Source organism: Strongylocentrotus purpuratus, unplaced genomic scaffold (assembly GCF_000002235.5).
Source record: "Strongylocentrotus purpuratus isolate Spur 01 unplaced genomic scaffold, Spur_5.0 spur5_scaffold_16, whole genome shotgun sequence".
Lineage (NCBI taxonomy): Eukaryota > Metazoa > Echinodermata > Echinoidea > Camarodonta > Strongylocentrotidae > Strongylocentrotus > Strongylocentrotus purpuratus.
The window spans coordinates 33,393,900-33,420,537 of NW_022145601.1; the positions used below are offsets into that span (position 1 = coordinate 33,393,900).

A 26,638-nucleotide genomic window follows, 5' to 3' on the forward strand; every position below is an offset into this window, starting at 1 on the left:
GGGGGGGAGGGGGCAAAAGGACTTACCTCCCAGGCTGTTGCCTCCCCCCCCCCCCCATCAAAAATTAAAAGAGAAGGAAGGAAAGGGAAAGAAAAAAGGAAAAGAGGAGATAAAGGGAAGGAAAAAAGAGGAAGAAGAAAATAAAAGAAGGGGGATATCAGTTGCAATTTTCCCGCCAACAAGTTGTTGATCGGGGGGGGGCAAAAGGCCCTTGCTCCCCCCCCCCCCCCCCGCCCCCCCCCCCCCCCGTCCCCGCTAAAAGAAAAGAGAGAAGGAAGGAAAAGGAAAAGAGGAGAGCTAAAAGGGAACAAAAAAGAGGAAGAAAGAAAGAAGGGGAGATCCGAGTTGCGGTCAATCCTGCCAACAATGTGTGGAGCGGGGTGGGGGCTAAATTGACCTCCCCCCCCCCCCCCAGCAAACCTAAAAGAGAGAGAAAGAAGGGAAGAAAAAGGGAAAGAGGAGAGAAAGGGAAAGAAAAAAAGAGAGAATGAAGAAAGGTAAGGGATATAAGTTGCAATTTTCCTGCCAACAAGGTGTAGATCGGGGGGGGGGGGGGCACTGGCATACTGATAGGGGAGGGAAGCGGGGGGGGGGGAGCTTTGGGGAAATAAAATTCAAACGTAGGTTATTTCTTATTCCATAACGGTCGTTTACAAATAATGCTGAAATGACATAATTTTCCGAGATTTTTCCTCACTTTTAGCAAATTATACTTTTTTTATATGCGTTTGTTGAAAAAATGATAAATTCCTAAATTTACAGCCAGACAAGAAAATGCTTCTTGAGATGCCTAACATGATAATTATGCTCATCAGACCATGATTAAATGCCTAAAACCCCTAGGGCCCTCACGTGGGCCCTTAGGTGTTCATCTGACGGTAATTTAATGCCTAAAACCTTGAGCTTCCGGGGGCTCCGCCCCATGAACCCCACGGCAATTAGTGACCTGCCAGTGTCACAATTAGGTATCAAAATAATGCTCATCTGACCGTATTTAAATGCCTAAAACCCCTGAACTTCCGGGGCTCTGCCCCCTGGATCCCGCCTAGGGCCTATAAGGCGGACCGCTGAATGCTAATCTGACCGTAAATTATTGCCTTAAACCCCTGAGCTTCCGGGGCGGACAAGGTATCAACATACGTTCAAGGTTCAAGGTTCAAGGTTCATTTTATTTCTTTCTTTCACGACATTTTTACATATAATAATAGAACAAAAAAACAGCATAAGAAAAAACAATTTAAGTACAATTTTAAGTCGATATATAATCCAAATGAAAGAAAGTGGAGACCTTAGAAAAGCTGGGCTTGTAAGAGCAAGGTCCCCATATAAAATAATCCATCAATGTTTCACTTTTAAAAAATGTTTCAAAGTTATCAAAACTACACATGATTAAATATGGGGGGAATATTTACAAAAGGGATAGCTTGACATTTTGTAAAGGAGAGGATGAAATATATACAAAGGAATCGAGAGGGAAAAAGCAAACTGGAACGAGAAAAACAACAAAACAGAGAAAAACAGAGAAAGAAGAAAGTTATATGATATAGGGAAAATGGTATTTGGTGTAAAAAAAAGAAAAATAGAAGAGAGGAGGGGGGGGGGGGGGGGGGGGTGGGGGAGGAGAGAGAGAATGTGAAATGCTGACATTCATATTGAATAATCAAACATAACAAAAACAAAAAGATAATGCACGTTATCAATAACAATTGACAAATTATTACCTAATATCATTTCTGGTGATATAATTTTTACGTTAATTGTCGACATAGTTACTCAATAAATGTACGTTCATCTGTCCGCAGGCGAGTAACCAGGGGGCGGTGAGGAAACTAAATTCAGACGAGGATTATTTTCGAGAGCGGTACAACGAATCGTCTTCTTTCTCTAATAATTTAATGAAACGTAAGCTTCCGCGCTTCGCGGAGTTTTTCCCCTCCCTGAATTTATTGGTAACTGAGTTTAATGTCACATAAGTAAAAAGAGTAAAATGTTTTAATTTGAAAACACTCGAAATAATTAGAATAATAATAATAATAATAAAGATAATAATCGGAAGGATGGTGCATGATAGAACAGCTATGATATAGCATCACGTATAACTTTGTATTTTATACTTATATATACGATTTTATTATTATTATTTTTTTTTTTTTTTTGGGGGGGGGGGGGGGTCTCATTATTATCAATATTCCTTCTACCCGTTTCTTTCTCATATAGGATTTTTTCTTGTTCTATTTTTTCCCTCTCTTTAACTCAAAGAATTGCCGTAATTTCCATGGAAAGCATTTTATTCCTGTCATGCAGTCTTTTATCATCAAGTATAGCCTGTAGGTTAATTCTTTGAAAAAAGAAAAGGTCTACTTTAAAATGTCTAAAATCTGAAGCCATGATAAACTTCAACTACCCATCTTGTCGAGTTTCTGAAAACGAAGAGTTGGGGTAAACGGTTTCATCACACTAATTGATGTCAGACTCATGCTCTGCCCCGTATGCCCACCCCCCCCCCCCACTCCGCCTGCATCCATTGGCGGATCCAGGGGGGGGGGGGGGAAACTAATTTTTTGAACACTCCGTTTTTTCCCTTAACATCTACCCCCCTGTCAGGGGAAGGGGGGGGGGGCATAGATAAGACAATAAAGGGTGTCTTTAAAATTCTAAAACACCCCCTGTTTGCCAAGGGGGGGGGGGGGGGGGGTTTGGACACCCCAAAACGATACGCCAAGTGGGTGAAAGTACTTATCGAAATCGGATTAAAAAAAGTCAATTCTGAAAACATGATACATATTACATTTGGAATAATTAGTCAGTGATGGACAGCTCTTCCATTTATTCCAACACAAAAAGGGCCATTTTAGGATTACTTTTGAGAAATATAGCCCTAACAATATTCTATTCATTACAAACAAACTAGTAGGCCCGCTATAATATTGCCCCGCGAATGTTTGTGCTTAAAAGAAAACGAAAAGTTGTTTATTGTGCTGATGTTTAGATTAACACATTCGCCAACTGTAAGATTCCGATGATTACAAAATTCCTTATTGCCTTTTTTTCTTCGTGCTTCTAATTCATTTTTTTTTAATGTGGCCTTTTCATCTTCCTTTCCTAATCTTCCTTAATCTACTACAAGTGACAAAGGCCTATTATCACAGTATTTAGATCATTCTCATCGTTTCGTTGTAAATTCTGATGTGAGAAAGATAGATTGTTACTTTGATGGTACACGAACCAAGCTGGAACGTATAGGGGAGCCGGGGTCGGGGGGGGGGGGGGGGGGACGTGGACGCAACAGAGACCAGCCCCTTCTCTTAGATCGATGTCACGGTCTGGTATCCCAGGTTTTTGGGGTAACATTTAGGTTCTTTATTAATTTCCAAACGATATCGAGTATTTCCTCGGTAAACAATCGAAGATGTTTGGTTACAACTGCACAAAAGGTCCTACAACATTCAAAACTTCAATTTAATACTTTCCGCTATGCAAAATGCTTGTTTCTGTAATGTTTACACAACGTCGGATATAACGGAGAAGCCTTTGCTGGGATTCTTAACAAACAAACAGACCGCAAAGGAACTTTTTTGTTTCGTTTTCCCTTCCCATTCAGCCTTCGTTTACAATAGTCAACAATAGGAATTGAGTCAGTCAAATGTTATGCGGAGTGAACCTATTGCTTTCCCCAAAATAGCGGCGTACGTTCTCGACGATATGATCGGAGGGTGTGTGCGCGTTGATTGCTCTTTTTATCTCGATCTCTCACATTTCTCCAGCTAGATGCAGATTACGCGTACGAAAAACGGAACTGAAGTAACACACATTTGGGGAGAGTCTACGAAAATACGGAATTTCAAAATCTTGTAAGAATTTCTTTGACTAGTTGAATTATTTTCTGGAATCATCAACTCCTACTTCAACTGAACAAAGAAGTTAACGGTAAGATTAGACGCAATTTAAAGGGTATTTGTCTGTGTTATCTCGGGCTGGTAAAGGAATTTTTGTTGGTAGCAGTGTTGTTGGGGAAAGTAGTGCGCGAAGCTGTTTGTAATCAATGGGGTACCGCGGCGTGGAGTTGGGTGAGCGATTCGCTACCAATTATACCACTACCAGTTGCGTGTGATGGTATAGGCGTGTACCGCTAGTGCTAGTCAATGCACTTACCGACAGATCAGACTGATTTTTTTCAAGGTGAAGAGTTCTTGTTTGTCGGTCAACTGGGTTGAATTTTGCTTGATTTTGAAATGTTGTTGAATGTTTTAAACTCTAAAGATGTGTAAATCTTGATGGTGAATGAACCAACTTTTTAATTGTTGAATTAGATAATTTAGAAGTTGGATTTTTTGGTGAAGAATCTCTTTTGCTTTGGCCCCATTTTGGGCAATGGGTTTGGCAAACCATTCCAAAAAACGAAAAAAAAAAGAGAAGATTTTCATATACTGAGAGAAAAATCTAAAGTAAACAATTTTACTCCACAGCTAGCTCTTTAACTGTAATATTTCTGTATTCATTATTTGAAAAAGTAATTTTACTATTTAATAATTCTTGATGTGACAGCTTTACCCATCAAAACTCAGTAACTTACTAACTGTACATGATAGTGTTGATAACGATATCCTTACTTGATTTATGTCTTGAAGAACATATTTCATCTGACATGATACATGTTGGGAACACACACATGTAAATTACATGTACAGTACACAGTAGCCCTAAGATTACTAGAAGAAGAAGAAGTAACATTTAAACTAAATCTACACATTTCATGTTCAATGGTATCAGACTATAGAATTAAAAAACCATGACAACTGATATTAAGTAATACCGTATCTGTTCATGACGCGATAACTTGAAACCAGGATGGAAAGTAGCGCATGCTTCCTGTATAGGCTTTCAGATTATGGGAACATGTCACAGTAGCAGGAAAACGACACCTTCGTTTCCTGTCCTTCAGAAGGGCTATAATCTCTTGTGACACTGCGGTGTGAAATACAGGATGGTTCGGAAATAAGTGAATCTGGTTTGATTGTGAAAACATAATTGTGATCTTTACGTCATAGATTCAGTAAAAAGTAAATGTGCACACTGCACAGTGTATTAAATTATTTGTACATGGTTGCCATTGTAAGGAACTTTTAAGGAGAGCTCCCAAGCAGTGGAAAAAATACACAGGGGCTTGGGGGAATTAGCCCCCAAAATGCTAAAAAGAGCCCCAAAAGTTATAAAAGAGCCCCCAAAAATGTGCATAGAGTTCAATGCAAAACAAATTAAAGAGTGTTATTTTCATGCAAGAAAGCTTGAAAAGTAGCCCCAAGTATTTTTTTCCCCTGCTCCCAAGTGATAAACAAAAAAAGGACTGAAAAAGGTAAATAAAGTACAGGTACAGTAATGTATGCTCGACCTTGTAGTAGTATTATTGTTAAGCAGGCCTCTTGTATTGTAAACATAACAGGGTGCATGAAATAGGAACTTCAAGAGCTAAATCTGTTCAACAGTTGTGAATCACATCTTTCAAGATCCCTTCCCATTGGGACTACATGTATTAAAGTTAACAACTGCTACACTGTATAATGCCTAATTGTCTGTAGATTGTTGGTTGGGTGAACAGTCTTACAAGTCTGCTGATTTTAATAGGTTTCTGCTCAAGGATTTTCATTAGCTTGTATTGCCTGGCAATCAAAATAGGGTTAGTGCCAAGGACTTTACATTTTATTGGAGTGTTTCTATAAAAGAATGTTTTTTAGGGATATTAAAGATTGGGTTTTGTACATTTTTATTCAAGGGCAGATATTTAGTTTGAATTTCATGATACCAGTATACTGTAGCAACTGTTTCATTCATGCAGGTGTAATGCAAGTATGACACAATATTACTACAGTAGTTCCTGTGAATCTTTTGACATTCTAAATCTGTTGGCCATTAAGGTATTGCTAAGTTATTAATTAGGTTCTACAGTTGCAGGTATATGTACAGGTACATGTACAGTATATCTGATCTGGACTATAAAACAAAAGTGTATGTTGGACTTACTACATGTAAATGTACAAAACAAAATGAAACCAACACAAACCAACAAGCCATACAAACAAACAGTCTACAAGCATGTCTACCTACAGTACATGTATTTAGGTCATGTTTCTTTGTCAAGAAAGTACATTGTGTATTGAATGTAAAATCTGAAAGTAAATAGACATGTAGTATTGGTGTACGAAATACACTACAATATAGGCCAATGTGTGGTACCAGTAATGCATTATCTGTAGGTTGTAACATTCAAGTGAAAAAAATACACGGAGCTCAGGCGAAATAGCCTCCCGAAATGCCCAAAAGAGCCCCCGAAAATCAGAAAAGAGTCCCCTTAAGTTTACATAAAGAGTTCAATGCAATTTTTTTTAGAATGTTATTTTCATGCAGGCAAGGTTGAAAAGTAGCCCTCGAAAAATAAATATTTATTTTTTCCCTATAACATTCAATGTAGTCAACTACATGTAGTCAACTAGTCATAGGGCGCGCTTATAGAACCTGTTTTCTATTAACATACTGTACATGTAAGACAATGACACATAATTACTGTTCCTATCTAGGGACCCTGCATGGACAATTAATTAAGGTACATCTGGTCACCCCATGGATATCATTAATCCCTGAGGTTATCTGTTAATCACCTAATGTCTGTACCACACCTTATAACTCATCACTCTCAATGTGGTCCAAGCAGAACTGCTGGGAAGAAGAAGAACTACTGTACGTGTAGCGAGTAGTAAAAGTAGCAATGTCTTGCATAAATTAAAACAAAGTCAAAATCTTTAAGGCCTACCGGTATAGAGAAAAATGTGTTATTGCATAAAGGTTGTAAGTTTATATTGCCCAGGTTTAATTGGATGCCTTAGTGATAATTTTCAGTGGCTTACTAATATAGTCAATATATTTATAAACACATTCTGTTCACATTGTACATGTACATGTACGGAAAGTCTCCACTAGTCAACACGTACATCAATATTAAAATGAATACAGTATCCTACTCTTATTTATTGTAGGTTGAGTAAAAGGCTTTTATTTTTAAATAGACAACGTTCTGAATAAAATGGTCCATTGTTCTACAGTACTGGGTATAAATTTGGTACATTTCCACTCTTGTTAATTCACAAAGCTTCATTGGTATTCAATGCATATCTTCCAGGTTTCACTTCCAATATCATCCCCCTTGGTCTGGGAGTACCGGTACATACAGTACATGTTTATTGACCATCCTATTGCATTGTCCATTTCATTGGTTTAGGCTTTAGTGTAGAGAATCAATTTGTAAACATGGTGTTCAGTACGTGTACAGTGCATAGGCTGTGTCTTGTAAAGGCTGACTCTACTGGCCTGCAAAGATGTAGCGGCAAAATTGAACTTTTGGCATTTGGTAAATACAGAGATATTTGTAGCCTCGTTCTGAGGCCTGGAGTAATATTTCTCTTTTACATGTACAGTACATGTAGTATGTTTTTACCATGTACAGTACATGTAGTTTGATGGTTCATGATTTGTTTTCACCTGACTGCTATTGCGAGAAAAGATTTGCATATTGTATACATTTGCCACACTCCTCCCAGGCTTGTATGTTTGGGGGGGGGGGGGGGCTGGTTATTTTACCTGACTGCTAAGAAAGCATAAATGCTTGTAAGTAAGCAACCAGTGTAACATCCAGTGTAAATGGGTACTACATTTTGTAGATAGAAAGCGATTCCTTGAATGCTTGAGCGCCTTTTTATGGTAAAGCTGGGGTACCGGTAATATACATGTACAGTATGATTGGAGGGCATTTAGGCTCAGGGAGAACGACTTTTAATACTGATGAGGCTACCCTGGGTAAACGAGCATATTGTTATTATATTATTCTGAAACTAAACAAACCCTTCAGAAAGGAAAAACGTAATCATCTCTTGTAGATTAAAAACATTCAGATTGAGAAGCATTCAAAGTCTTTAACCATTCGACTCATCTAGTGACTACTACGTTTACACGTACGTGTACATACTCACAAACAGCGTACTAGGCAGCCTGAGAAGGTCTGCCTGTCGGCATGCCAAAAAGAGATTTGGGCGCCCAAGGCACAAAGGGAGGAATACCGGTAATCCTATTATAGCATGCCAGTACACATTTATCCTTTGAAGTGATTGTCAGAACGACAATGTAAATTGACTTTTTCAAGATTAAAATGGTTTTCACTAGCTCAACTAGATGTAAATCTCAATGGGTAACAAGTGAAACATTTTCTATCAATTATTATTTTCTGTAGCCTATCTTAAACATTAATATTTAGTTATTTACAATACTGAACAAATTCAGCTACCATATCCTAAAACATGATATTTAAAGAAATGTTGTTTGTGGTGGAGAGTCTTTAAAGGTTAATGTTTGCACAGATGAATTTTTGTTCTCACCCTACTGATGTACACTGTACTAACATGTAACCCCCCCCCCCACCAAAAAAACCCAAAAAAATCTCTTTGGTAAAGGGCCATAGTCTACTGCATCATGTACACTGTATGTGCACTAAGGCTATGCACAACAGTGTAATTAAAGGTAAAGACGAGTATTGGAAACGCCCCAATTTCAAAAAATGAAATGGAAGCTCTCATAACCAATCATGTAAAAGAATATGTTTTGACTAATACATGATGATAACAAATTTGCCGGGAAACCGCCTACTAATTCATATATTTGGTAAATTTGTTTCTCTCATGGTTTGTGAGAGATATAGGGTAGTCCCATATACATCTTTCTGTGTATAGTGCTTATAACTTTACGAAGAATGGGCCAAATTTCTTATCATTTTGATGATTCCAGAACCTTGCAGATGCTAGATGCTAGATGATCAACCTTTCCTGATCGATTCCACAACGTTTCTTTCACAATGCAATCGCTTGACCATAACTGGTCTTTACCTTTAAGGTAACCGAGTACACTCCCAGGCTTACAAGCGAATACTTGAATATTTGGACGCCATGTTTTTTTATAAATTTTTTTGAATTTTTTTGAATTTTTTTGAATTTTTGAACTTTTTTTTTTTTTTTTTTTTGTTGTTGCCACCACCATACCAATGGATCAGTATTCCAGGTCTGTCGCCGAAAACGCATGCAATTTTACTTTGAGTTTAGTTGAAGGTGCTGATTTTATAATAATAATACCAGTAAACAATGCTGTTTTAAAAACCAAAGATAGCAGAATAATCCATTTTCTTCCAAGTCCAAACAGAAATCTGGACATTTGGTTCCAGTTTCTGAGTAGTGAGTTTGACTGTGCTTGAGTTTGGGAACATTTTTACCGACGGTACCATGCCAGCGGCCGCCTCTCTCCCTGGCACGGCTAAGCATCGGCCTGGACAATTTTTTGTTTTTTATTATTTTTTGTTTTTGCGGCCGAATATTCGGGTATGAGAAATCGTACCCGAGTAGTTGTCAACCGTGCGGGCACTCGAGCATTTGACTACCCGTCACAGCCTTGATGTGCACTGGTTTTACAGAGCCCAGAAAATTTGTGGAATGGTAAACATATCTGAACTGCTCTGATGTACACACCATCCCTGTGACTGTATTGATGTACACACCATCCCTGTGACTGTATTGAGTTACTCTCATTTTAGAAGAGCTCAGCTGTTAACATTTATCTTAGGATAGATGTCTTCAGCAGCAAGGATAGCACCATGTCACATGACCTTCAGGATGCCCAACCTTGAGTTCTGTTACAGGACAGTGCTCCCCTGTCTCTCTCCATCTCTGAACCATGGCAGGAACAAACCCAAATATCATCAGTCATAAACCATAGACCTACCAGAAATGTACTGTATGATATTTTATAATTATAGCAGAATTCCTGAACTGACACAGTGTACCCAGTAGGCAAGGCATATAATATGCTTTATGGAATTTTGTTTTTCAGTTTCCTGTTGTTGTAAATATGCTTTACATGTACATGTATGTGTGACAAGACAAATGTATGTATGGTGTGATAGCCAAAGCAACAACAGTAGTTGTAACTTCATCTAGGCCCACAAATACAGTTACAGTACTATAGCCCTTATGCCTGTCTTCACTATCTCGAGATTGCCAAATATCCAGCTATTTGAACTATCCCGATCGCAAACTATCCAGCTAATTTGCGTCTTCATCAGACCGAAGTAGCAATAAGAAGGATATTTGGTCAGGATTGTCATCCTGAGATATCTTGGGATAGTTTGCAAAATATCCCACTATTTGTCAAAATATCCGGCTATTTGTCCCGTGCGTCTTCACTAGACCGAAGGTTCGCAATACGCGCTAACGCTGAGCAAAATATCTCAAGCTAATTTCTCAAGGTCGAGTTTCAAGTTTAGAGGTTGAATCTCGAGATAGTAAAGACGCGATTTGTTATTTCGGGATTATTTCCCAAATAGCGGGCTATTTGGCTATCTCAAGATATTTGGCAATCTCGAGATGATGAAGATGCGCCTCTTGTGAATGTGATTGCACAATATCATAGAATACGGTACTGCTACTAGAATTGATTATCTTGGTAAGGTGCATGATAGAATCTACTATCTAGATTGGTATAAGAAAGGTTTGCACTGCCCGCTACAAGTACATAAGGCCTTCATCATGTACAGTACAAGTAAGATCAGGAGCCATCCCTGCAGGACTCTCCATTCATGCTCCTGTCTTATGAGGGGAAATGTGATGGAGCCTGATCATCCTAATGACTATACCAGCTCACAACCACACCATGTGATTCTCTCCAAAGGCCCTTCATGCATCCACTCCATGCAGAGTCCAGGTGATAGGGACAGGTGTATCATACTTGATGGGTGTGTCATTGGCCTAGAATATCAAATGTTAAAAATAATTGTATGAAATCAGCTCACAAATACTTGTGTGGGCGTACACGTACATGCCATTCTTTCGTTCCCATCCATTGAAATCTGACTTTCCCACTTCAGCAGTGAATACAAAAAGGGTATAAGACAAAGTCAATGTTGTTATCCAAGCTAATTCCATCTGTAATATACACCTCTAATCCTTGCATGCCTTGCATATATCTTTCCAGCTTGACCTGTGCAACAGAGGGATAATCCTTGACCCGTAACCATGACGACCATGCAGAGGTTAAACCAGGATCTTGACCAGTTGGACAGTCTTCGGCCAGGTGGACAGCTGTCCCAGAACGGACAACTGCAGCCAGGAACCATCTACACGCAGAACATCACCACCACTCAGACGTTCTATGGCTCCCAACCAAAGAAGTTTGCCCCTGTGGTGGGCCCAAAGCCCCGCAGTCAGAATGCCCTGCCCCCATCGGGATCTAAAGGTGAGTCCTCGATCCTCATTAGGTAGAACTGGGGGGTGTTTCATAAAACTTGTAATCAGTGACAAATGACAGTTTTTGTTATAAGCTACTGAAATCCTTGCTTCTGATTGGTTATCAGCAGATTTGTCACTGATTTTTGTCATTTGTCATTGAAAAAATGCTTTGTGAAACTGGTCCCTGGTGTTTTGTAGACCTCCATGTACAGAAGTACATTATATATTGCCTACTCCTCCTTCAGTGGTAGGCACAACCACCTAACGTCCCCTTTCCTGCTTTGACATGAGCGAGCTGAAGTTGGTCTGAAAACATATCTTTAAGGAAATATTGATTAGGTGAGGTAATGACATCATGTCAGGACTTTGATCTGTAAGAAACTATATTTCACATCATTTATTATACAGTAAAACTTCACAGTTAGCCTTTATTTATTGCTCAAGTCCTCAAGCCAGAGTTGTTGAGACATTCAAGAGATTTTATTTTTCAAAATTAACAAGATGAAATATTTACTTTCAGTTGTAAACTTCTTGTGAATTTATTTTTCAGACCAACTGAGCTTGCATGTTTTATGGATGTGCTCAATCCAACTGTCCACTCATGAAATACTAGATAGTGTCTGTCACAAGTTGTTGCATAGAGTGGTGAAGTGTGACGTCATGAAAAATTTATTTTTAGAATTTCACAATTTTTTTTTCATATTCTGAAAGAACATCAAAAATAATGTCCAAATGTTGAAAAACAATTGAATATGTTTAGTATTGGCTGAGATATGACCATCTGAATGAATATATGTCCTATGGGAACTCAGTGTTATATGCTCTGGCTCCTAACCATTAGGAGCCAGAGCATATAACACTGAGTTCCTATGGGGAGTATATTTATTCAGATTGTCATATCTCAGCCAATGCCTAACATATTCACTTGGTTTTTCGACATTTGGACATTATTTTTGATGTTCTTTCGGAATATGAAGGAAAAATTGAGAAATTCTAAAAATAGATTTGTATGACGTCACAGCTTCGGTACTCTATTGAACAGTTTGCACTGCATCTCTCTAACTCAACCCAATGTCTTGCTTGTCTCCATATCCAACAGTTTAGACACTAGACACTTGTCAAAGGGTTTTATCATATCATGAATACTTAGCCTTCAAATCAAGGAAAGATCAATCAGGAACTAATTGTCATTCTGATATTGTTGTTGTTTAGGATTTAAGTCTAGGAGGAACTAAAGAATCAGTTAAATTTTCAAAAAGGAGAACATTACAACAGGGAATAGTAATGGATTACAGCGAGCTTACATGTAATTACAAAAATGTTTACAAAAATAGAGAAGAAGATTTTTAGTGTTTTTCACTGAATATTTGCACCAAGCACCTTTGTTGTCGCAATTTCTGAGCCATTTTGGTACCCGAGTCTCAAAAACTATTAATAGGACTTTTAACTGATGATGAATATTAAATTATCGAATAGGTTTGGTGGCAGCGGAAGATAGTTACAGGTGTAGGTTTTGGAGATGGAAAAAAAGCTCATTATTTTGCTTAGATACTCTTCATTTACCGGTCGATTCAAAACGGGATGAGTTAATTGAATAAGATGACATATTGGGCCTGAGGCAAGCAATGAAGTTGGTATATTCTTCGCAACTGGTTTTAATTAACTGCATGTGTCTTGGAATGATATTGATTAGTGAAGGTTTGATCAATTCAGTTATTCCACTGTTCTCAGCATTCCTGCTTCGATAAATAACTAGTTTTGGCCTGTTTGAGTGAGTGACCAAGAGTCTGTTTAGAGGGGTGGAATGTATGTACACTGTCTGGTTTTCAATGTAATTTCATAAATGCATGACTTCTAATGCATGTACATGTACGGTACTTTGGTTGTTCCTTTTGTATTGTTCATAATTTTCTAGTTTCTTTGTACATTGTAATTGTATGTTAATATGATCATGAGATAAACATCAAAAGTAGACGAATTGGACAAAGAATGAGCTTTCATAAGAAGAAGTTATGAGGTAAACATCAACATGATCAGACCATGGGCTTTCATAGCCGAGAGTTGATATGGTATGTGAGTCATTGAACTTGATGTCACATTCACATCTCTTCATGTAGCCAGTCAGGCTTTAGAGCAATTATTCCCTTTAAACACAAGTTTAAATGTACATGTGCATTTGCATGTATGTTCAGTTAGAGTTGGTCTGATACTGGGGCAATTGAACTTGGGCCCATTTGAGAGATAGATGTAATCAGTCCCTTTAAACATGAGCTTTTCTTCCCTCAAAGTTGATTTGGTACTGTACACCGGACTGTATATGAGTCAATGAACTTTGTGGTAGAACATCTTAATATGTTTCATTTATGATACAGGTTCCAGTGTGATTAATCCCTTTAAAAATGAGCTTTCTTCCAGTCAGTGTTAATCTGGTTCAGCAGTCAGTGAACTTCATGTGACAGTGTTCTCTTCTTTTAGCAGGTCCAAGTGTGATCACTTCATTTAAACATGAGCTTCCTCCAAGTGAGAGTAGATCTGGTACAAGAGTCTGTGAGCTTGTCATGGATGCACATTATAGACAGGTCCCAGTGTGATCATTCCCTTTAAGCATGATCGAACTTCCATGTAAAGAGATTTGGTCTGGAACATGAGTCAGTGAACTTGGTCTTGGTGGCAGCACATTCTGTTCCCTTCATGAAGCAGACATTGGTATTGCTTTTGGCAGTCACTGTTGACGTGAGCAACATGACCTTTGACCCCTTCCACTGTCTAAACTTGTATGGTTGTCCCTGTGGTATAAAATTCAAGGGTAACAAACTGTCTGCTCCCAAAATGCTTCACTTCTTGAAATTTGATTATTCTGGTTGGGATTTGATATTCTATAAACTCTGGTTACTCGATGAATTGAAATTACATTCAGTCGGTTGCAATGACATGCATTTAATTACCGGGAATTGCCTATGATGATGCCAAGTAGAGATCCATTCAACAGCTACACTACATGTACAGTGTAGGTCTGCTCCCTGAGCTCATAAAGCTCATGGATAAACCTAACTTATTTAAACAAAAATAAGAATACGTACATATCCTTTTCTATTTATATTTTTTCTTAATTTCAGTCAAAAGTACAGTGTACATATGCTATACATGTATGTGTATGTACAAGTTAATCAGAACAACAATCAAATAGAATACAAACATTATATTCCCATTGAGCTCATTGAAGGGTGTAAAGAAAATGAAAAATGTGTAGGCTTACCCTTAAAAGGAAAGTCAAGTGCAATTTCATGGATGGAAAAAGAAAGAAATTAATAAAATGTAAGCCTACAAAACTTAATTGGAGGCTTACAAATAAATTAATACAATATACATGTAGTAATGTACATGTATCTGATATCTTTTAAAACTTGTCTTAAAACTTGTGAAATTCTGTCTGAAATTTAAAAAAGAAAGAAAGTTGTAATCCCAATAACTGAACTTCTGAAGCACTTATTCTGTAAATTTGGATACAACATACTGTAGAAACCAGTCCCTTCCAATGATAAACATTTGGCATGTATGTACCGTCATTGTTCTGGAATTCAAACACTCCTTATATGGAGTGATATCTGTTCTAGCAAACCCTCATGGTTTTTAGAAGGTCAAATTGGTTTGGTGTTTGCCAATAGCTGGTGTTCCCTGCTCAGTATGCTTGCTTCCAACATGGAGGGAGCTTTGGTCTTCTTTAACTGAAAAGAATTGTACACTGTACATGTAAAAAGCTGCATGTGCAGGCATATAATATAATAATAATGATAATGATAAAACAGTGCTTATAAAGCTCTTTCCACCAAAGTCTCTAAGCGAGCTATATAAAATACAATGACAAACAATATACATGTATATTAAACAAAAATTACAAATAAGCCTACCAATTACAATACATTTTATCAAAAAGATAGGAAGGTGATCAGTTATATCACTGTAGAAGATACCTGAATTCAATGCAGTACTGCATTTCATTCAAGCTGATCATAATATCAACTCCATGGAGTCCAAACCCATGTGTTGTCATTCACATTTCACAGGTTATCAATCATAACAACATATGATAATAGATCATTAAACGATTCTTGTTTTTAATATTTGGATGATATGGATGTCTGCACATTTCAATTTCGTGACCCAGATTTAGTCTGATAAGGTCCACTGTTTCATGCCTGGTGTGAGGAAGCCATAGAACGTCATGTGATCTGATATGGGAAGTCATAGATCCTCATGCGATAGGCACGGTTGACCCACATCCCGGATGTTAGGAGGAGCTGATACCAGCAAAAAACATCTTCAGTATGTTCACACTGCTTTAATAATATATCATTGTAACGCCTAGCAAGTAGCAATATTGTCTACCGGTAGTCTATATTAGGGACAGATCCAGGATTCTATAAAGGAGGGGGAAGGGGGAAGGGGGACAATGCCGATAATTCTGTGAAAAAGCCAAACAAATTTTTTTTAAAAATCATAGTACATGTATATGCCATAAAACTGATGTAATGTTTAAAAAGGGGCCAGTTGTGACCCCCCCCCCCCTAAATCCACACATGGCCTAGGCTATAATGTATTTAGAATAGTCTCAAGTTTTCCTTTTTTCATTCCACATGACAGTGGTATCATAATGTTCTAAAGCGTACATGTACATTGTAGCAACACAAAGTTCTCTCATTCTTATCATATCAGATTTTTTTTAGCTGGAGATTTAATTGTATGTTATTTTTGCTTATCAAACCATTTCAGAATTCAGACTTATCTTTGGATTATTACCTCATCTCACTGGGGTTTTCCATAAACTCTCATTCTGAATGCTGCTTTTGCAGCTCTTTGATCCATATGTGTATACACTGTAGACTATAGTACAGTTCAATGTACTTACATATATCAGATAAATATTTGGTATTCATACTTGTTAGGCCTAGCACTCCCCCTTTTCACAATGAAAATAAAGGGATTCTCATTTTCAAAAGAAACTTAACCATCTACATGTATTTTGAACAAATAACATATTTTTCTTCCTTTTGAGAGGCAGATAAGATGAATGCTTTGTGTTGAATTGATCACAATGGGCATTCAGTACATTTACACATACCTGAAAGCTGACTTCCCATGGTAAACACTGTCAAGAAACAAATCACACATTTTGTCAATCTAGGAAGAATGGATATACTGTATGTTTCTTTATTTCGTTCAGTCTATTTTGTTTGTAGCAGTTATGGTAACAGACTGTAATGGTAGTAACATGCCTCAGAGAATATTAAAGGGATCAGGTAACTTTGTCTCAGATTCTGAAACCAAATTCTGGATTTAGCTCATGATGCAATGATAATTATAAACCTTTAGGTCAGTCAGGAACCCCATGACTTTTGCAAGCCGATCGCCTGTCTGATTATCAAGATATTTATGATTGGAATTACAAATTTTGAAAACCGTTCGCCTGGCAGTTTTCATAACACTACAGTCTATTGGGAAAAACGAGTATGGTAAAACCGGTCACTCGAAGATTTTTACTTTTTTGAGGCACTTCTTGATCATTTTGAAGCGCATTGGTTTTAGGGCTTCAATATTACACCATATCACAGACACTGATAACACGTAGGGCCGTGTATCTCAGATTTAACATTGTTAAACGATCCCTTTAATGAGATGGAAGAGCATTTTTATCTATGTAAATGCCAGATCGTTAATGGAGAGAGCTCAAAGAGGTCACCCTGTGATCCCCATTTTTAATCAAAATGAACTCATGGTAATTGCTTTGAATCTGTGGCCCGAATGCAAAATATTTTAAGAGTGAGTTCTATCGTTTCAGCATATTGAATGTTGTACATTCAGGTACTTTACATTGATAATTCGATTTGTGTGGAATTGTACAAGAGAATTCCATTTTATTCTGGTTTTCCTGTATATCGTTTTGGAAAAAAAAAGAAGTTTTAGCACAAATACATTTACTTTGGTAAGGAAACACAATTTTAAACTGAAAGGGTAACATAATTCTTTCCATAATTTTCTCCCCGTATGACAACCTGTCAAAGTGTATTTTGACAACATTTTGGCCTGGTATGTCTGGTATGCTAGATTCCTATCACTCAGCTATACCAACCATGCAGTTTGCAGTCACCAACCCTTATCAGTCAATGTGTATGGCACAATGTCTGAACTGCGAGACTATGTAGACTGCACAATGAGTGATTTCAAGTTGGGTGTTTAAGGCTGGTGTTAGTGTTTAATAAACACTAACACCAGCCTAAACACCGAAATGGAAATCAGCTGGTGTTAAGGCTTTGACCTCTGAATATCGTCAACTTCCGGTAGCTAGTGTTATCGATTTTGCAAATTTGTCGTCTGCTGAACCGACCTTTGTGGCTGGTGTTAATATTTTACGTACAAATGTCCTATGCACTAACACTAGCCCCTAGGGATTAAGTAATGTTGATTTCCACTTCGGTGTTAGTGTTGTACCGCACAACAGTCATCGCACGAACGACGCCAATTTATTGTCTGACAATAAAAAAAAAAACAGGTAATTCATGTATTCTTTTGTGTAAAATGAGTTATTTTATAAGACCAGAGAAATAGGTCTATATTTGTTCTGTACTTTTCATGATATCTTTAGTTTTTATGTACTATTTTTAAATCATCGTCGTGAAATCAAGTCACAGCTGGTGTTAAGCTATCGATTTTTGATATCGGTATCGGGCTCTTAATTTCACCAGCAAATTTTTCGCTCGATTTAAGAGCTCTTGACTGCTCTCAACACTAACACTAACACCCAACTTGAAATCACTCAGTGTAGTGCACACCATAGGCTTTGTACTTTAGCTGCTCCTGACACAGCTAGAGACTGACAGAGATAGACCCTGTTCTCACTCACTTTGAAAGTGGTCTTAGTTAGACCGCTCCAGAGTGCTCCAGAGGAACGGGTCTTGAGGAACGGTTTGCGAGCGTTCACACTCCGAGCAGTTTTTATGGCTCAAACCGCTCCACGAGTCAAAGTGGTCTTGTTGCTATGGCAGCTCAGGTAGGCGGGTCAATTTTTTTGCGCGCGGAATCCAAACCCTATGTCACCTGATGTCCCGTTCGCGACGCGTCACGTATACATGTATATGTGTAGTGCCTGCCCGATCGCTCATCGCGCGGAACGTCACTTCCGTTCAAAGTACGCTTTCCGTTCACATTGCACGTTAGAGCGCTCTGGAGCGCTCTTAATAAGACCCGCTCCTCAAGACCACCTCGGAAGGTGGACTTCTGGAGCGGTCCAGAAGTCCGCTTCCTGGACCACTTTGAGCGTTCTCACTCACCTAAGAACCGCTCCTGAGGAGCGGGTCTTAGTTAGAGCGCTCCAGAGCGCTCCAACGAAGTGAGTGAGAACGGGGTCTTAGGCTCACCTCCTGACTTTTTTGGAATTGTGTTTAAGTATCAAATTACTCGTAGAGTCTGTCCCTTCAGACTACCAACCATACAAGGTAGACCTGAGGTCAAATTAGTTCATCAAAAATTGTTCTTTGATATCTAATAAATCACCCACATCTGGTTGGCTGGTTGCCTCAAACATGGAAAGTTATATCATCTGGGATTGCTTGGAAGCCCTAAAGAGTGGAATCGGATATAAATGGAATGTCAGATGTGAGCATTTTTAGCACGAAATTGAGTTGTTTTGAAGTCGAGTTCTAGGTTGGAACCACTTTGCATCAAGGTTTTGAAGATACTGGGTCTGGTTGAGAAGTCTTCCAGTGTTTGTCTGCTTTCTGGATATTCTTGTTTAGATTGGAAGAAGTATTGAGCTGAATAGGATATTTGGATGTACTGTACATGCTTCATATTCCTTTCTTCCTTTGCACAATTCAGCTTTGAATTTGAGATAAAATGAGGAATAAACGTGAGTATGATTACCAATTTGTAAGAGCAGATTTTTGGAAAGATCTTTCATCCAAATGTACCCGGTACTGTCAATAAACCAAGAACGTTTTTCTTTTCTTTGAATTATCGCTTGCCTTTCCTACGCCTTGACAGAATATTTCTTCATCACATTTCACCATACTATTATTTCAACTGAATGATGACGGTGACGAAATGATGGTTGGGAGATGTGACTTGATTGCCCTTTATGAACCCAAATCTGGTTCTCAGCCGTCTTCTTTTGTGTACCGGTACCTAGATTATATTCAGGCATACTGTCTGGTTTTCCATTTCATAAGTAATCAGTCCTACATGTACGTGTACGCAGATGTACATGTATTTACAGTGTAGTTAGCATTTTTCTATTAAAATGCCTCACTTACATAGGTAAACCACATTTACACTGTACAAAGTTGCATTCTGCATTGAACCTACATCTGTACATTAAGTAGTTCTCAGGAGGCGCGTCTTCATCAACTCGAGATTGCCAAATAGCCCGCTATTTCTGATTTGGGAAATGATCCCGAAGTTACAAATCGCGTCTTCATCAGCTCGAGATTCAACCTCGAAAATTGAAACTCAACCTTGAGAAATTAGCTCGAGATATTTTGCTCAGCGTTAGCGCATAGTGCGAGTCTTGGGTCTGGTGAAAACGCACAGGACAAATAGCTGGATATTTTGCCAAATAGTGGAATATTTTGCAAACTATCCCAAGATATCTTGGGATGACAATCCCGACCAAATATCCTGCTAATTGCTACTTCGGTCTGATGAAGACGCAAATTAGCTGAATAGTTTGCGATCGGGATAGTTCAAATAGCTGGATATTTGGTTATCTCGAGATAGTGAGGACAAAATATGAGGAACAAATATTCACCAGTCAACGTAATGTCTTATATTTCTTGTGCAAGTTTTGTTTTATTGTTATCTGTGCACTAGAATTGTTTGCATTTTGTCCTTGCACTAGTAAAGATCGATTGAAGGGTCTCATTTCTTGTGTGAATCTTTGCCAATCTAAATATTGGCATCACATTCGCTGATTTCAATTGAAATGCCAAAATCAAACTAGAAATGAGACTTTACTTAGAGATGTAGAAGTTCATGTAGATTTAGTATTTTAACCAATGAAATGTTTTCTTTGTTTCTCTGTTTTTCCTGTTGTGCATTCCCTGTCTGCGTGCTCCCTTCTCTACTAATATATCCCTTCACCGACCCGCTCGTCACATAGGTGCACCACCCCCAACGTTGCCTAAACCTTCAGGTTATTACAAACCAACAGCTGCTGCTAAAGGTGAGTCACATGACCAGTATAGACCAATCAGCTGTACAGAAAATATGTATTTTCAATTGCATCCCGATTCATTTTGAATAGCTCATGTATTGCTTTAAATATATAAAATCAGCCTAACATTGAGAACAAAAAATATTTTTAAAAGAGCTGAAAAGAAAAGCTGTAATCATTGTAAAGTGCGCAATGTTAATAATTTTGTATATAATTTATGTTGAAAATATATAAGGCAATCATCATTATTGTTAAAATGCTGCATGCATACCTATTTTCCAAAGAATTAGAAAATACAAAGAAAAATTCTCAAATCAATCAAGTGAAATATCCTACAAATCCTAAAGATGAAGCAAGCATCGTGGAATTGCTTTTATTCAGGGGAAATAGATGATGACACGCTGTACAGCATTAGAAACCAAATTAAAAACTAGATTAGGTTTGCATTGTGGGGACAAATGTTTGAATTTGCATTTTCAATTTCGTTGAAAAGAACCTTCCGTTGTGCTGTATCCAAAGCGTATTATCACACCGGGCTGCTATAAATTTGCATTTGGCTCTGATATTTGTGATGAGTAAACATTAGAATGTACTCTCCCAACACAAAGAGCAGAAGAAAAAGGTCATAATTGAGTTCTTTTCAAGCACATGTACAGAAATTGATTGAGAAGCTTTTTCATTCTTCCCATCAAATGGCTGTTAAAATTGGGATAATATTTCATGCAGAAATGTATTGTTTGAGTTTTATTGGTACCGGTATTTAGAATGAGCAAGCGTTGTCATTCTAATTATCATCGCAATTATTTTGTATTAAAAGAATTTTATCGTGGCCAAAAAAGAAGAAAAGGATATTAATTGACTAGGTAACAAATAAAACTTTTGCACTGGGTAATAATAAGTCTAGCATCTTTTTGCATAAATCAACCCTGTCTTCCGTATGCTCTTATGAATGTGTGCACATTGAATACATTACTAGGATGGCATGTTGACTCAAACGATAATAATATTTCACTAACTTGTTCTCAAGCTTGCTTAGAATGTCTTTTCTGTTTGTCTCTCCGTGATGGCTATATGTATTTTTTAGTTTCATGCACAACTGATGTTTCGTTTTTCTATAGCTTGCTTGCGGACTAATACATCTTACAGTATATTGATTTAGAAGAATTTGTGTTTTTAGTTCATTGAAAAGAAAACAAGTATTGTGTTCAGTCTCTTCATATGATACATGTATGTAGATTAAGCTATCATAGTTCATAGAAAAATGTATAAGGTTCTTGTGAAACTCATGCCACATCAGTTAAAAAATATTTAAAGTTAAGTTATATCCTTCTTTGGATTTTGATGGCATACATCCTAGGCTATTAGGAATATTAATGTAAACATTATGTTAAAAATTTATGTAGAAGGTGAACTGTGAACCTATGAAGCACATAATGATGTACATGTACATTGTATATGTATGCACTGAATTCTTCTGTGTGATTTGCAGTTTACGACTTAGGGAGTCCAAAGTTTCTCTATATATCTACTTTATTAAAAAAATGTTGTTTTTTCAATTTCTATTATCTTTTTCCTGCATCTGCCTTAACTGGGTATTTGGCTTGATGACCTTTTGACCCTTCAATAGGGCCTCCGCCTATGCCGCCACCTAAAACATCACAGCGCCACCACGAGCTCAGCAATGCTAGAGGTAGTGCGCGCTTTCAATTAACGCTTTCTATGTCTTATATAATATACTAAACCGGTGTTCATTGGTTTTTGCTGAAATCTGTATTCTGTGGGCTAATTTTTGCTTCATTTTTCATGTTTCTTTTTAGAGTGTTAATAGATTTTTCTGAAATACATTACACTCTAAACTCTCCCTTTTTCACATTTATTTATTTGTTTTCTTATAGAAAAGGTTTTCTCTATCTACATTACATATGTACTGTACCTGTATATGTGTTGGTTCAACTAATACAACTCTCATTCGTCTTTTAGTTATTGTGTACACAATTATGTTATCTGTTTATATTTGTTAGATGTTCGTAGAAAACTCTATGTTGTAGCCTTTCTCTCAGGTTTATTTGATTAGTTTATTGTCTAAATAAATGTATCCTAAACATTATGTAGAACGAAAAGATAGTGTTGACTGAAGACTGATAACGCTGATTGTTCAAAGGACAGAAATTATTTATTTTGATTTTAAAAAAAGTTTTTCCTTTTTTCTTTTGGTTGGAAATCAGGCAATTTTGTCTGTATTTATTCAATTTACATGTTAAATACATATACACACTTTTTTCATGTCCGAAATCTAAGACTTGAGTTGAGTTGTTTTGAAGATGTTGATGTAGCCTAGGATAGATAACTGTACTTTCCTTTCTATTTGTCATTTGTCATTTTTTCTTTAGTACCTGTATTTTAAAAAGTCATAAACATTCATGTTGCATACATTTTTTAGTACCGGTATGTTGTTTTCAGGTTATGTACAGTGCTTTCAAGCTTCAGTTTTTAGAATAGCAGTGTATTAATGAATGAGAAGTACATGTACCTGCGTTAAGTGCATTCGATCCAACTATTCATACCTGCCAACTGTTCTGATTAGTCAGAATATTCAGATTTGTCCAAATTCAGAATGACCATTTTTTTAAATATTTTTTTTAAAGCCAACTTTGGCTTGTTTTACCATGTGCAGCAAATTGAAAGCTCGCATATTTTGTGTGTTAAATGGCTGCACTATCAGTTTTTGTGTACAGATTTACCACGTATTACCTGTTCAATACATACATGTTTGTGTGTATTGAACCCAGACTCCCTCTAAGGGTACAGATTTCTTATTTTTAAATGTTGGCAGGTATCTTAATATTCATTTCATATATTATTTGATTTGAGTAAAAGGTGAAAAATTAACATTCTGTTCACATTATTTCTTTAGAGTCAAAAGAGCAATAGCTAGTTTTCAACAGATCACATAGAACTTTTACTGTATGTTAACAATATTTATTTCCACTAATAAATAACAATAGTTCGTTCTATCTATCAGTATTTATCATAACTTTTGTTTTCATATAGTTTGCTTGCCTTATGCTTTCCTAACATTGCATTAATAGCTTCCATATTTCCTTGCGTGTATTCAAGCTTCTGCATGTTAAGTTATACAGGTAGCTATGCACAGTTATATAAAGAGCATAACCACACTGCTTCCTGAAAATTTGTACTAATTCATTTGCATTTTAATGAAATTCCATTTATCATTTTATCTTAATCTTCAAATGCATATCAATACTTGCGAAGTTCTGTTCATGTTTGTGTCTTTATATGGTTTACTTTTTTAGTTCCTGTGTCTGTTGTGAAAAATTGGCATTCACAAACATTTCACGACACATTTCTTATTCACGATTTCATGAATATGTTTGTGTACTTGGTTCTGGCATAATCCTGAAATATATGTTTAATGCATGAATATTTATACATATTAAAAACAAAATCTTGTTATTTAATTGTATATTTCAGCAGGTCTAAAAAAAGGTAGGTATGTGACAGTGATGTACTACATTGTATGAGGAGGGATGTCATGAATATACTTTGAAAAGGGCCTCCATATTTCATATATATGATATATCCAATCCAATTTAGTCTTACTTCTTGGTTCCAGACCCTTTCAACTTTTCCTCTTCTCTACTCCCTTCATTCTATATTCTTTCTTGAAGCAGAGGAGACATTGCAATATATCGGACAACTTATTATTTACACACTCTCATAATGATACCATACCCTTATATTTGTCCCCACCCATCTCCCACCTCCATCCCTGTACCCCCTCTCACTCCCCCATCCCTGTACCCCCTCTCCCACCCCCATCCCTGTACCCCCTCTCACTCCCCCATCCCTGTACCCCCTCTCCCACCCCCATCCCTGTACCCCCTCTCACTCATACTCATAGGAGTCACATCTGGGTCATCATTATAGTCCCCCCCTCCGCCTGCCCTCTCCCCCCTGCCCTCCCCCCTGCCCTCCCCCTCTCCCTCCCCCCTGCCCTCCCCCTCTCCCTCCCCCTGCCCTCCCCCTCTCCCTCCCCCTGCCCTCCCCCCCCTCCCCCCCCCCTGCCCTCCCCCTCCCCCTCCTTCCGAATGCTGTGGTGACAATTACTCTTAAGTTTTATTTTATTAAAGATACCAGGTTATACATGTAGAGCTAGATATCGTGTTTGGTCCAGGGTTTACATTGACAATTCGTTTAGTGTAGGTGTAGGATATGGACTACGCAGCATATGTTGTACGGCCATAACATGTAACACTTGTACTTTTGGCTCTTTCTCATCTCTCTCTTTATACCCCTCTCTTGAATGGTAATCCCTTTAATGATACATTCCAGTGCCTTTATCAAAGCCGGCATAATTCAAGCAGAACGAGTAGTAAATGGACTGGTATAATTGGACTGGCATAGTTGGATTGTTCAGCTCCATTCTCACTGGACATGATAAATGGCCTCAGTGAATACATTGTAGGACATTCGCTGCGCGCAATTCCCATTCATTTACACTTTAAAAAAATCAGTGTAATCTTTTTTTCTTCAGCAGTTTACCATGCTGTATCTGAATGAGCTTTTAGGAGGCCTTTGTTGCAGCAGTTGCACCCCAATTGCTTTTAATTTACACATAAAATGTTGTACATGTACATTGTAGTTGGGAGGTTGACCGGGTCACGTGTGAACAAGGCTTATGAGAGCTGCTAATTGGATGATGAAGATGCTCAATTGAACAGACATACTGTCCTACTAATACACCAGGGACATCGATGTGTCATTTCACACTCCTGGGTATGACTAATCAACTAACCAATTCAACCAGAAAAATATATGAACAAATTGAAATATGGGAAGGCTTGAAGGACAAGACATCACTATGTGTATAAAGTAACACAAATTTATTGCAGATGAAAATAGTCTAAATGAATTATAAGAACATAAGAGGATTAGTCTGTAAATGCCTCTTAAATCAATAAGCTCATTAGCAAAACTAATATTTACCATAGTAGTTATTCTCATTGGATAATAGTATTTATGGGAGTGTGTACTAATCCATAAGAGGCTGCATTTTAAGTTCTATTATGGGAGTTGGTGTTTAAAGGCTTGGCAAATTATTCTATATCAGTGAAATAAACTCCATAATCTTTATCATCATAATCATCATTATCATCCACCTTAGGGTCCCTTTAACTCCATCAAAGTGAGAAAAAAATAATGCAATAGACCATTTTCGTAATGTAACCAAATTTAATGCACAAGTCTCTGTGAAGTGCCTCAAAAGCCCTCAATACAAATTATTTCATTCACCTAGTAAGAATAATAGTAATTCAATAGTCAGAATGCAAACTGCATATATGAAGTGTTGCTAGGTAGGTCAAGCCATAATGTTTGTCCAACCTGCATGGCAACAACTACTGTATGCAGTTTGGATTATGTCTATTGAAATATTATTATTCTTACCAGGTGAATGAAATAATTTGTATTGAGGCACTTCACAAAGACTTATGCATTAAATTTGGTTACATTACATAAATGGTCTATTGGAATAATGTGTGTCTGGTTCATTTGTACATCATACATCAAATACCATGTAAATTAATAGTAGTGCTGTGATATGTACCAAAACAAACCAAATTTGTATCAAATTTGTATCTAATAAAGGTGCATTGTAGAATGATGCGGGTTACACACATTTAAATTTCACTCCTAAAAATGCCAAAATGCTTAAAGCTCCTTTTGTAAATAGAACTAAGGACACAGGAAAAATCCTTACTTTTCTATATTTGATATTTCTCATGAACCTTGTTAGCTCCAAATAACATGTTAATACAAATAGTAGTGACGTGACATACAAAGACACACAAATTAGTGATCTAAAAAAGATGCAATATAGAATACTGCAGGCTACACACATTTAAATTTCACTTCCAAACATGTTAAAATGCTTAAAGCTTCTCAGTAAATACACAAGGGAAATCCTTACTTTCCCATATTTCATATTTCTCAAGAAAGCCCCTTGTTAGCTCCTAAATATTCCTCGGCACGAATATATATCTCACTCATGGGAGTGATGATGTCATCGATTGTCACCCCTGTTAGTGATATCATGATGACG

General features: G+C 37.4%; 1 protein-coding gene across 4 annotated transcripts in view; it reads left to right on the forward strand.

The window, feature by feature from the left end:
• The first annotated feature begins 3,760 nt into the window (after positions 1 to 3,760).
• LOC593730 (lipoma-preferred partner) overlaps positions 3,761 to 26,638 on the forward strand; it is a 44,707-nt gene continuing 21,829 nt past the window's right edge. Inside the window, exons 1-5 of one of the 4 annotated variants that reach the window (XM_011674016.2) lie at positions 3,761 to 3,927; positions 11,059 to 11,319; positions 20,464 to 20,526; positions 22,145 to 22,207; positions 24,010 to 24,024. In XM_011674016.2, the coding sequence (XP_011672318.1) occupies positions 11,100 to 11,319; positions 20,464 to 20,526; positions 22,145 to 22,207; positions 24,010 to 24,024 (361 nt within the window). In that variant the 5' untranslated portion in view covers positions 3,761 to 3,927; positions 11,059 to 11,099. The remainder of the gene's footprint in view (positions 3,928 to 11,058; positions 11,320 to 20,463; positions 20,527 to 22,144; positions 22,208 to 24,009; positions 24,025 to 26,638) is intronic. The other 3 variants (XM_793199.5, XM_011674017.2, XM_003725617.3) reach the window with 3 other exon arrangements.